We start from the raw sequence: 13,273 nt of genomic DNA, 5'->3' as shown, positions 1-13,273 counted from the left end.
GAGGACAAAAAACGGTCTCCCCAGGCTTCGGAGGCCCTCTGGAGGCCGGAAACGGGTTGGGTCCAGAGGGCCTTCCTCAACTTCCTGTAGGTCCATTTTTCACCCTCCCCAAGCCTCTGCGCATGCCCTGCACTTACCTGTACCCAAAACGGGCCACGTGGGGACTCCTGGGAGGGGTGGGGCCCAGTGGGTGGGGCCCAGTGGGTGGGGCCAGCCAGGAGTGGGATTTGGGGGTTCTCTGAACTGCACAGAATCTTAGCTAGAGGTTCTCCTGAACCTCTGCGAACCCCCAGCAGCCCACCAATAATTGTCTCATTGGATAGCTATAGTAACTTAAAAGTGATTAGAATTTAATTTTTTTAAAAATCCTGAAGCTCTTCTATTTGTATGATTTCAGTACAGGAATTGACAATTGTGTTAAAGAAGTTTAGAAAAGTTGACTTCCTAATTAAGAGCAACAAAACAGAGAATAAGACATTAATATCATGTTTGGTTACAAACCTCGTATTCTTAAAGGATAGATTAGGAAGAAAATATATCATGCATAATGACATGTCAGTGCCATAAACAAACAAAATGCAAATATTGCTCCAACAATTCTGCAAGGGAAAAAATTGCCAAGAAATGCCATTATAAATGGTCTGCTTGTGATTGCAACACTACACTTCTTTCATGTTCCAAACACAGTGAGAAAATATGTTAGCATAAAAAGCAGTATATTTTCTAGCTATGACAATATGCTCCTGGTCTGAAGATGGCACTTAATTGTTGCCTAAAGCATTGTGAAATAAATGTCATTTTTTAAATGTCATTTTTTAATTAGATGTAACAAAGTAGAACCATATTAAATGATTTGTTTACGAGAATTTTGCTTAAATGATTCTCTTATTCTAGCCAGGCAGATTTTTCCTCTCAAACCTTTTAATTGGCAAGCAGCTCATTTAATATTTCCTATCACTTCCAGCTCCCTCCTGTGGCTCAGGCTTCCTTCTCAGAACTGAGATTATTCCTGTCTTTTTTGGTGATATTCTAGAGTAAATAAAATCATCCTACAAAATCGTATATATATATATATATACACACACATATATATATATTAAAAATATGTTTTTGATTAAGAAATGGCATACAGCTACCATGTTTTAGGTAGGTAATGTAGATCACTTGAGATGAAAAGAAACAACGAATAAGCCTCTTTGTGTGATAATGTTAAATTAAGGTTTTTGCATATTCATCACCAACCTCTTTAAAAGTATCTTGCATTTATCATGGCTGATTTTCTCTCAAATTGATGTCAAAGGGAAATTTATGGTCTCCTAAGCAAAGTTTGTTAAGAACCAATTATTCTTTCAAGGAAACCTGGAAGTTTTATTATCTTTACCAGCATGTTATCCTTTTCATTCACCAATCTGCACTGAGAAAGAATTGAAATGTACATTTGGCTTTATTTTTAGGGCTTATCTTGGCATGTGATTAATATCCTATGCTGAATAAACAGTTCTAAATAAAATTAATCTCAAATCTCTTAATTTGTTGATTGCTATTACTTTCTTACCACTGACATCATTTATAATGTGAATGCAAAAGTATAAACTCAGGAACAGTGAGGATATCTGCATGACATTGTATAATTATATCACATTCAGTTATGACACATTTTGAAACATATAAGTAATGATTCTCCTTATTGATTAGATTCATTATGAAGGAAATATTCTTGCAACTTTCCTTTGTATTCCCCGTCACAACTTTCCCAGATATACGTATATAGCCCTTGATAAGTGATTTTCAGGGTCCCCTAATCTATAACAAATTAGCAGGAATAGAGATGGAGATGGGAAAAAATGTTCCACTGATGAATGCAATTTCATAGTGGATACTGGAATCTCTGCAGATTGTTATATAAAAATATATAATGTTATATAGCCCTTGGCTACATTACCACTAAGGCCAATTTAGACAAAAATAGTTTGCCACTTTCCAAAAAGGCTGTTCAACTAACTCATACTATAAGGAAATCCTGCTCAATTGTTAGGGACATTGGCAGTTAAGTACATCTTCACTTTGGTGTGACTTTTCTTCATTTTTTTTTCATTTTATTATGCATTTATAGGCCACCCTTTTCCCTGAGGGGACTCAGGGCGGCTTACAATAAAAGGGGAAGGGGACAAATACAAAAAGAAATGTGAGCAAAAATAAATTAAACAATAAAACACAACATTCACTCGACATTCGGGAGGGGCTAAAGTAAAGACTTATCCCCAGGCCTGACGGGCTAGCCAGATCTTGAGGGCTGTGCGGAAGGCCTGGACGGTGGTGAGGGTGCGGATCTCCACGGGGAGGTTGTTCCATAGCGTCGGAGCCGCAACAGAGAAGGCTCTCCTCCGAGTAGTCGCCAGTCGGCACTGACTGGCGGATGGAATACGGAGGAGGCCAGCTCTATGCGATCTGATGGGACGCAGGGAGGTAATTGGCAGAAGGCGGTCTCTCAGATAGCCAGATCCACTACCATGGAGCGCTTTATAGGTGGTGAGTAGGACCTTGAAGTGCACCCGGAGATCGACAGGTAGCCAGCGCAGCTCACGGAGGATTTTCTTTACTCAAGTATAAATAAAGCAAACAGAGATTAAATGGAAAATGTTTTCAAGTTAAATATATGAACTGAGATTAAAGTTTACATTTTTTTGGTTTCAGGTTTCATTTTTTATTGAAATGGGGAGAATAGTTGTGACAGTGATGGCTAACCTTTTTGGTGCTGAGTGCCCAAAGTGTGCATGGGTGTGAAACCCCAAAATGCAATCCGAGCGCCCCCTGTGCCCCATTTTGCCTTCCAGGTTGGTGCCGGAAGCTTTCCAGGGCCAAAATGGGATGGGGGGGGGGGTGTTTTGGCTTTCAGGTTGGTGCAGGAGTCCTCGCAGGTCAAAAACAGGGTGTAGGGGGGCCTCATGTGGCACATTTTGGCTTTCAGGTTGGTGCAGGCCTTCCAGATCCAAAATGGGGAGTGGAAGGGGGAACACACATAGGTGTGAATGCAATGCAAGTGTCTCCCACACATGCACCCCACCTCCCCCATGCATGAGCGGCAGAGACCCAAAACCCTGCTGGCTGGTGGGAGGTGCGCGCACATGCACGGTGGAGCTAGACTGGGGTGACGGTTGGCATGTCCGCAGAGAGGACTCTGCGTGCTACCTGTGGCAAAGAATGATAAAACAAGCAAAATATTGAACTGGCTCCGTTCCTTCTTGTTTGGCAGTAATCAAACTAGCAGTGACAATGTATGACTGATGAAAAATAAGTGAGATAGTTTGAACAATATATCTGGCAATTCAGCAATCAACATTTAGAAGACTCACTGCCATGCAAAGCAGATAGCCAGCTAAAAAGTAGGAAAACAGGGAAAAAGTAAGAAACATTAAAAGCTCACATTTCCATTTTAACACTGACAGAAAACAATGTTCAAACATAAGAGGTGAAATTGATGGAGGATGTCACTTTGAAGGAATATTAAAACTTAGAAGATCAGAATGATGATTTCGGTATTAGGAGAAATGGAAGCAGGAGATTAGCTATTTTGTTTTATTTATTTTATTTTTAATTTTATTTTATTTATATCACAGTACTTTTATATCTTCCAGTTTAATCAGATTCCAAAGGTTTACAGCAGGGGGGGGGGAGTAAGTATTAAAACAACAGTTACAACATAATGCAATATTTTGTTTGCTTATGTATAACCTACCTTTATTACTTTCATAAATAACTAAAGACAGTGATTATTACAGGTATATTAACATATCTCAAACCCTCAGTTGAAGGAGCATGAATACATATATTTCATGTGATCACATGCTATTAAAGTGAACTTTACAGAATTAATAGAATATAGAACATACTACATTTATAACATTTCAATTTTTGATAGAATATTTGTAGCCCAGGGTTGAACTGTGCGGTCCCTGGTGCTCTCTGTTTAAGATGTTCCCTAATTAGATAATGAAACATCTGCAAGAAAACATCCAAGCTCAAAGAGCACCAAGGACCCGCCACATTTTAATTTTTTCTAAAAATCAGGTTCATTCTCTTCCTAGTTTTACTTATTATTTATATGAATTGCTATTTAAGTTGAAACCTGGCAATGCACTGTAGAAGAAATATACAATTTAAAAATAGAAGAAAATCACAGTAGCAAAAGTCAAATTAATTATTAAAATAAGATAAAATATATTGCTAGTCAATAATGTCCTAATGCAGTAATAAGCAAAACACTCTTGGGTCCATGATAAGAGTCGATGGATGATAGGGTTTGATCAAAAGTCCCAATGATGCTAGGTTCACAGTTGCCTTTTTCCCATTGGGAAAGGGGAGAGGTAAGTATGAGGTTTTTGTATCCTTTGGACTCTCCTATCTCACAATGTCTTTTCCTTCAGGACTGGTTCTTTTCTTCTTTTTTCCCTTCTGTTTCTTTCTCTTTTTTTGATAAATCAAAATCTGCCAGTAAATTCAATTCCCCCTCTCTATCTGCATCCCTTATTGCTATCCGAGTGTTGCATTATTTGCTTTGCAAACAACATCAACTTTCCCTACACTGAAGGCAACCCTACTGTAGATTTATATAACCCTGTAGTTGACTATTTACTCATATTAGGAAAATGTCTGCTGTTACTTTGCAGCGCTTAGCCTGTTCCACTGATAAATGTCAAATACGCAGTGGGATGGTGTCGTACCACATCTGAGTTGAGGTTAGCCTTAAATCTTGTGGGTTCCTGCATTTTGCTGCCATTGCTTGTTTCCTTCTTCCTTGTGCCTGACCCATCCTTTCTGTTATTTACTGAAAAATTAAATGATCATTATCTGACCATACAGTATTGAGGCATATGGCTAGGGAAATCAGTTCATTTTTCCCCTCCCTTTTTCAGAAGATAGAACAATTTTACAGAATATTAATAATCAAATTTTATTTTTTTAAAAACAGGAAAAGATCAATGTAAAGTTCCATTTTAATGTTAAACTTTTTTTTTAATCACACAAAACCTTTCCCCGGTAGAAGCAAAATAATATAAAGTAGATCGAATGACGAATAGAATAGAACAGAACAGAATAGAATTCTTTATTGGCCAAGTGTGATTGGACACCAAGGAATTTGTCTTTGGTGCATATGCTCTCAGTGTACATACTGTAAAAGAAAAGATACATTCATCATGAATCATAAGGTACAACACTTAATGATAGTCATTAAGTACAAATATGCAATCAAATCATACTAGGAAACAATATAAATCATAAGGATACAAGCAACCAAGTTACAATCATACAATCATAAGTGGGAGGAGATCGGTGATAGAAACAATGAGAAGATTAATAGTAATAGTAATGCAGACTTAGTAAATAGTTTGACATATTGAGGGAATTATTTGTTTAGCACAGTGATGGCGTTTGGAGAAAAAAATGTTCTTGTGTCTAGTTGTCCTGGTGTGCAGTGCTCTATAGCGTCGTTTTAAGGGTAGAAATTGAAACAATTTATGTCCAGGATGTGAGGGGTTTATAAATAATTTCACAGCCCTCTTTTTGACTAGTGCAGTATATAGGTCCTCAACGGAAGGCAGATTAGTATTTTACAATGATCTCCAAGAGAAAGGGGGGAAAACCCCATAAGACTCTAGGACTTTTTTCCAGCATTAATAAACAGAAAACCTCTTTTTCTCCGAAGTCCAGGAATGCTGTTCCTTAGAGTCGGTTCTTAGCTTCTTGCCTTACCTTTTCCCAAAGAACTGCTTGCAGTTTTCAAAAGAACAAAAGCGCTTTCACATGGAGTGGAAGGGACAGAGGGAAATTCTCTTTCTGCAACATGCTTAAGTAAGCATCTCTGCTTTCGCCAAGAAGATCCTGCTTGAGGCAGAAAGATATATCTTCCCTGTCTCTGAAGCATTTATTTCTATGAATAACAACACAACAGCTAGTTAAAAAGGAAAGACATGGATTTGTTAATAAACTCACCTGAATTTGAAAGGAATGGGAAGCTTATTTTAAATTTGCATAAAGATGTAAAAAGACTGGTCTTTTGTAATGTATAATCCCCTCTCTTCTACATTACCTATTTAAGCAATGCATATTTTGCCTGAACAAATGTAATTGGTATGACTGCAGCCTGGAAGGTAAGAGATAAAAAAAGATAAGCCTATTTTTTAAACCACTGTATCACAAATTGTATCATCAAACTTAATGAACTATTTTTTGTCATCAATAACAGTGAAGTGTCACAGTTTTGGGAATATTGACTTCAGAGATGACTTTGACTTTATTGTTAAAATACAAGCATCATGATAAATTGCTTATATCCAGTTGTTGTATCTCCCACTAGAAGCTTCTGATGACAAACATGCAGTGTATCCTTTTTAATATAGTTGATTTTTGTGGTGCTTGTATTGAGAGACAAACACAAGCCAAAGAGACACTCTTGTTCTGATACAACCCAGAATTGGGTCAGATTTCTTATTGATTGATCAAAATAGTAGGAATTTTGGTTCTTGTTCTGTCAGTTATTTGTTCTGAAATGAAAATGACATGAAAAATTGATACTCTTGAAATGCTTTTGATTGCTCTTAAAATATACTTTGTTCCTTGATGTGATAACTGATCAGCTATAAGACAAACTGAAGACCCCATTTGCAAATTCTCATTCTATATGATGTTATCTAATTAGACATGGCTCTAAGATCAGCTATATTCCTTCTGTTTTCCCCATCCCTTTCTAACCATCTTGCATCCTCAGGAACTTCGAAATCTTGAAAGTTTGCAACAGTCTTCAGCTGGCAATATGCATTTTACATTTTCTCCCTTATGGCAGAATACAGCAACTCTTGCTTTTTAAAGAGTGTAATTTAAGCTCCAGTAATGTATGAAAGTATAACATGTTTCTCATCAAACACTTCCTAATATAGAAATCAGTCAGTCATGAAATCTAATAATACTGGAATTCATTGAAAGGATAATGTCATTAGAAACTTGCTTGGTAGGCATCTTCTCCATCATATGAATAGTAGCAGTAGTCATTAACTCTAAGAGATAGTATTACTAGTATTTCCCTGTTCGTATTAAGCATTTTTTAATTTCAAGATAATCATTTTATTAATAATTCATTTTAATTTGGCATCAAGTATGGGTTAGTCCCTTTCAAATGGAGTATGCTGGGGAACTGATGTTATTCCTTAGAGGCCAGTTTTATGCCCTGTTGAGTAGTAGCCCATGGAACTACTGGGAGAGACCATGAAAAGCCTTGGAATACTTCGACATCAATATGCAGATAACTGGCTGCTCTTCCTTTTTCATCTAATTACTAGGGAAGTTGCTAATATTCTAGATCAGCATTTGATATTGTATGATCGGAGCCAAGTTAATCTATGGAGGCAAAAAGCAGAATGAAAATGGCACCACCTCCAGCTGACAAATATTATTAAGTCATAAACTTTTGTGAGTTGCAGCTCATTTATCAAATGCATGGTGGCTAGATTGATGTAAGGTTTAAATTGGATGGTGGGAGAGGCAGATTGGCTCTATAGATGTAAGTTTCAAGAGACAGTTTAAAGTACTTTAGTAAGTTAAGAATTATAATGTATTAAATCCTGTTGTATGGAGCCATGGAGCCATGGTTAGAATGCAGTATTGCAAGGTACATCTGCTGACTGCTGGTTGCAGTTCGGCAGTTCAATTCTCATCAGCTCAGGGTTGACTCAGCCTTCCATCCTTCCAAGGTGGGTAAAATGAGGACCCAGATTGTTGGGGATAATATGCTGACTCTGTAAACTGCTTAGAGAGGGCTTTAAAGCACTGTGAAGCAGTATATAAGTCTGAATGCTATTGCTATTGTGAAGTATCTGAGATTTTCTAGTATCTAGAACTAGATGAGAGATAATGCATTGAAATTTAAGCCAGGTAAAATAGAGATTATTTAGTCAGGAAGTGGATATAGAATACAGTTTCAATATGTTGAGAGTAGAATAGTATTCTTCCTGAAAATAAGTGTCAACCAAAGATGATGTGGTCAAACGAGATCTGACTTAGTTATGGTACCAGTTATAGATTTTAACTAGCTACATTTAAATTGGATTAATAAACTGAACTTTCAATGGATTATCTATTCACCCATCCAGATGCCTAATCTATCTATGAATTCACAGAATATCAGTCATGTAACTCCAATTGCAGTACCCAGTTCCTTTAGAAGAGACTGTCTTTTGCTTCCTCCTGGTTTATAGTTTTTATCTAAGGATTCATGTAATTTTTTTCAATGTATTTTCAGCATGGTTTTTGTTTTGTCTTTTAACTAAAGTAAATTTTATAACAATTCCAAATATTGCACATATGCAGTGAAACAAGAGGGCAGCCTTACAGAAATGGAGTTGAATGTCCCTAACTTACAATTGTTATAGAACAATTTGGCAAAAATTCTCAGAAGAAACAATTGTCATGTGTTACATGTACATGGGCACCCACACATTCCATTGATATTATTGGAAATTATGCCCAGAGAGCTGGAAATCAAACCAAATGTGTTTTATGTGTAGATAATGTTATTTCCAACTCATTCGCTAATTTTGTGTTTGCTCTTTGACTGCAGGAATGACTTGTCAAGCCAGAACATCATACACAGAAGATGAGGTTCTCTGGGGTCATCGTTTTTTTCCTGTCATTTCCTTAGAAGAAGGATTTTTCAAAGTAGACTACTCCCAGTTCCATGCAACCTTTGAAGTTCCTACTCCACCTTACAGTGTGAAAGAACAGGAAGAAATGCTGCTTATGTCCTCCCCTTTAATAGCACCAGCTGTAGGGAACAGTAAAGAAAGGAATAATTCTATAGAATGTCTAGATGGCCTTGATGACATTGGTACAAAGATACCCTCCAAACTACAGAAAATGACTGGAAGGGAAGACTTTCCTAAAAAACTGTTAAGAATGAGTTCTACTACTTCAGAAAAAGCCTATAGCATGGGGGATCTTCCTATGAAACTTCAGCGAATAAGTTCTGTCCCTGGAAACTCAGAAGAGAAACTGATATCTAAGACCACAAAAATGTTATCAGACCCTATGAGCCAATCTATGGCAGACTTGCCACCAAAACTTCAAAAGTTATCCGGAGAAGGAGGAGGCAGAATGGAGGGAAACCTTCCCCGAAAGCTGAGAAAAATGAATTCCGATCGATTTACATAACAGGAACAAACTTTTTAGGCATTACTTGAATTGCCATTGTATCTAATTGGGGGCAGAAAAGCAAATGCATTTAAATAATATTTGGTGACTGGGTTTCTTTACAGCTACACGTACTCTGGGATAATACTCTTCCCTTTTTAAGGACTGATGAAATCTACAATAAAAGATCTGAAGTTCAGCTTAGGATCAATTTGAAAGCTAATAAGCTAATACTATTTGGCATGTAGTATCATCACAAGCATGCAATAATAGTGTGCAAATTTTGCATATAGTTTTCTGGCATGGTTCTTCTTATATTTATACTGTATATTCTGGGAAAAATGTAAATGGAGTGTTAATTCTCCTATATTTCTTAAGCTTTGATTAATAAGTACAAACAAATGTGAGCTACTAACAGGGCAGATTATAATTTATAAAGGCACAAAATCCAGCAAAAGATGAACATTTCAGGCATGAGCATGTGCCCATTGCATCCTCCATTTCCTTCAAAAAAGATGGGGAGTTTTCTGCTGAAACATCTCCCACTCCCACTCAGTAACAGCAGCATGTCTCATGAGAGTAAGGAAATATGCAGGGGAAGGCTATACATAGATAAGAAACTGAATCAGATCTTTGGTTAATCTTTAAATACATATTTAATTACTTTCCAGTCAATACAGTTAAATGTGTATGTTGGCTTAATCATGCCCATTTTTTTTCTCCTGATGTAAATTGTGATGTTTTCTTCAGACAGTTACAGTGCATGTTTTCTTTGTTCAAATAAGGCTATTACTATTAAGAATTTTGAACACCAAAACTTTTAAGCCTTAAGCTTTTTTTTTCTCTTGCTTTAACACTTTCCCCAGTTTATTTTGCTATATGAATACTCTATCTTTTCTTTACATAAAAGTCAATTCTGGTTAGAAGCAGGCAAAATACATGGCAGGCAGAGTTCTATTTTAGGCAGAGGTCATAAAATCAAGAATTTTGTTGTGATACATGCTTGTTTCATTTTCATTAAAAAATAAGTATGAAATAAAGTTCAACATGGAAATATTTTCTTGATTTATTATACTGATGGCTTACTATGATACTTCATACATTTAAGTAAATTTCTTTCTTCATATTAATTATTTATATCCATATTCATCCTACAGTAAAGTTAGGTTCAGATAACCCAGGGCCTCAAAAGCTTACTGTGAAAGATGCATAATCCCTTGTGAAGCGCTTTTTGGAAATCTGAGCACAGATAGGCTCTGAGCTATTCATAACTTCTTAGAAATCAAGGACCTTGGGAGTAGTCATCTCAATAGTTATTCTAAGGTTCCTGATTATTGGAAAGTAACTTGCAGATTATTTTATGACAATAACATTTGTTAGGGTCTGCAGCTTCATTAATGAAAAGAGGTTTTTTTTCTCCACAGTACAAACAGCCTAATCATCGATGCAGTCTTCTGTAAGTCCGCCTTAGCTGCATGAAGGCAAATAAAAACAAATTATAACGGTACCTACTATGCATTATCAGAAATAGACCAAGCAGCTTTAGTGCCCTTCGATAAAGTCTATGGACTGCTTCCAACGGATGTATGAAAAGGATTAAAATGTACATTTGCAGCCCAAGGTTGCACTTCCCTTGCAAAATAGGAAGACAGATCACTGATAAAAGGCACAAATCAGTTAAAAGGGACATAGTTGTAACTCAGAGCAGGCAGTTCTTCTGTCGTTGCATTATTACGCTACTCGTTCTTGCTTCTACATGTCACTGAATCAACCAAAATGATATTAAACAATCAGGAAGAGATTATGATAACTCTATGTTATAAATAGCCAAACGACTTAGAGATTCTTGGCTGGAGGCACATCTACAGCCAATACCTTGTTTTACAAGGTTATTTCCAGCTATTACATATTATATGTAGAGCCATCCAATTGTAACTTATTTATTCAGAAGCCACTACAGTAGATTATTTAAGAGGGGAGCCTTACAACTACCTTCATCAGAATTCAACTGTAAGGATCAGTGAGATTGGGGGCGGGGTGGGGGGAGACTTGCAGATATAATTTAGCAGTAAAAATGCAAGCCTTCTCTCCCTCCCTCCCTCTCTCTTTCTTTCTCTCTCTCTCTCTCTCTCTTGGCTATTTTAGCCAACACAGATTTAGAATCCTTATGATTCTTTCGTGAAATTCTTATAACCATAATCCAAAAGAGTACCAAAAAATCCACTGCACAAAATCAAGAGCCACAATCCTAATAATAGGATTACTGATTATAGTAATCAGAGTAACATATATAAATTTTGTTTACAGTGTGCTACACACACAAGACATCAGGGATCAAGGAGTATAGTTGCCAGAGGTGCCTGTATGGTAGGAAAAATGTTTAACACACAATCCAGTTGGCTTAATTATGGAAATTGTGTTACATGCTATAGGAAATGATGAATCAATACCATGGGGAAGATTTCTTCCAAGTAACCTAAAACCAAGCTTCCAAAGCAATGACGATCGATAAACCTCAGAGCAGAACCACTCTTGTTGTGTAACACAAAACCTTAAACAAGGAACCAAGATACTTTAGCTGATTCCAAGGGCTTGTGTGCTCCCAGAAGAGTATTTGACTTCTTTCCTTTTCTGTTAGAAACTGGTTCCTAGGCCATATCAGAAACCACTTCTGGAGTTCCCTGCAATATGCCATAATTTGAAATAGGGAACTGTTCACCGAAAAAGAAAAGTCCAAAATTCCCTTGAGAGTTTAATGCTAGTTGTGCTATTCTTTAAACTTTCTAACTTGCAGCCAGGGTTGAATTACAGTTCTGCAACCAGCTTAATCAGTTAATGCCTGGAAGGTGGAAATCTGGCCCTAGACCTTTTTTCTTTTGCCATGAAGCAAAGCCAAAAAGGAGGTGGGAGTGTGTGGGAATGCACAAATGCAGAAATCAATGAAACCTGCACCGTTCCAGCATTTGAATCACAAATATTAACAACTCAAACTTTCATTACTGGTATCAATCCAATGGGGCCAAGCTTCTGCCCTTATAAGCCATGACTAATTATCTGGTTTATTGACATTTCACCAGCAACAATGGCTGGTATTTTCTGAGGTAAAGTGATCACAGGCAACTGAGCAGAAACTGACAGAGTTCTTGAATTTGTAATAGAATTAATCTCTAATTGGATGTCACTGGAAAGCCAGTTTCTGATTGGTTCTTTATACAAGCGAATTTGTAATTGGTATGATTTTAACAAGTTCCAAAGGGACTAATTTTTTTATTGGTCTGTCCGTAACCAGCTACTGATTATTATTATTTCAGGTAAGACCGTTGAAGATTCTATAAAGTGTGGTTAATCAAGGGCTTTTTTTTAGGGTGATATAAAACTGGAAACCAGGTTTTGTTAACATTCAGACTTTCTTGTTAATGTTGGGAGTGTTTATAAATCTCAATAGCTTCTCTCTCTGTAACTGTGCATGACAATTTGACATGATTGCTAATACTTGTGTGTCTTTCAATTGAATCTATGCCCATTATGTAGCAGTGGGTATTCAGTTACCACTGATTTTCAAGTTGTAATATTTCTTATGTTTTTTTAGTTTTTTTTAGTTCCAATACACACCTGTGTACAATTGCAAGGTTTGTAACAAACTTCCGATGATGAAAGATGACTTCTGCCATCCTTAAGTGAATGAATAATTTATTGGATTTTTCACATTGGTTTGTAGATGGTTTCTAAGTTGTATCTCTCCAGTAATGTTCAGTTTGGTTTGTAATTTTCTCAATAAAAAGGAGAACCATCTTTCCTATTCTGGGTATATAGTTTGTTCTTTGATGTATATGTGAAGCTGTTTTTATTGTTGGATTGCATCGCTTATGTGATCTTGCCACCAGAGGAACCATTAGCTGATAAAGTCAGGATATCTTAACTCATCCAGTAATCTTTTCATATTACAAATAAGTAAGGTATGATCAGTAAGGTATGATCAGATTAAAAATAAGTAAGGTGTGATCAGTTGTGTGATCTCGCCACCAGAGGAACCATTAGCTGGTAAAGTCAGGATATCTTAACTCATCCAGTAATCTTTTCAGATTACAAATAA

At 36.7% G+C, this 13,273-nt stretch overlaps 1 protein-coding gene across 2 annotated transcripts in view; it reads left to right on the top strand.

Annotated features, from left to right (window-relative positions):
- KCNJ3 (potassium inwardly rectifying channel subfamily J member 3) overlaps positions 1-12,979 on the top strand; it is a 123,876-nt gene extending 110,897 nt beyond the window's left edge. The window contains exons 3-4 of one of the 2 annotated variants that reach the window (XR_015696048.1): positions 8,612-9,651; positions 9,782-12,979. Coding sequence is in view for 1 of the 2 variants with exons in the window: in XM_014059589.2 (XP_013915064.1) it covers positions 8,612-9,201 (590 nt within the window). In the remaining variant the exon portion in view is untranslated. Of the gene's footprint in view, positions 1-8,611 lie in introns of both variants that reach the window. The other variant, XM_014059589.2, reaches the window with a different exon arrangement.
- The last annotated feature ends 294 nt before the right edge of the window (positions 12,980-13,273 follow it).

Source organism: Thamnophis sirtalis, unplaced genomic scaffold, assembly GCF_051295495.1.
Source record: "Thamnophis sirtalis isolate CommonGarterSnake01/CBP01778 unplaced genomic scaffold, rThaSir2_p1.2 scaffold_1, whole genome shotgun sequence".
NCBI lineage: Eukaryota > Metazoa > Chordata > Lepidosauria > Squamata > Natricidae > Thamnophis > Thamnophis sirtalis.
Note: the sequence above shows the minus strand (reverse complement) of the source record. Positions and strands in the feature narration are given on the sequence as shown.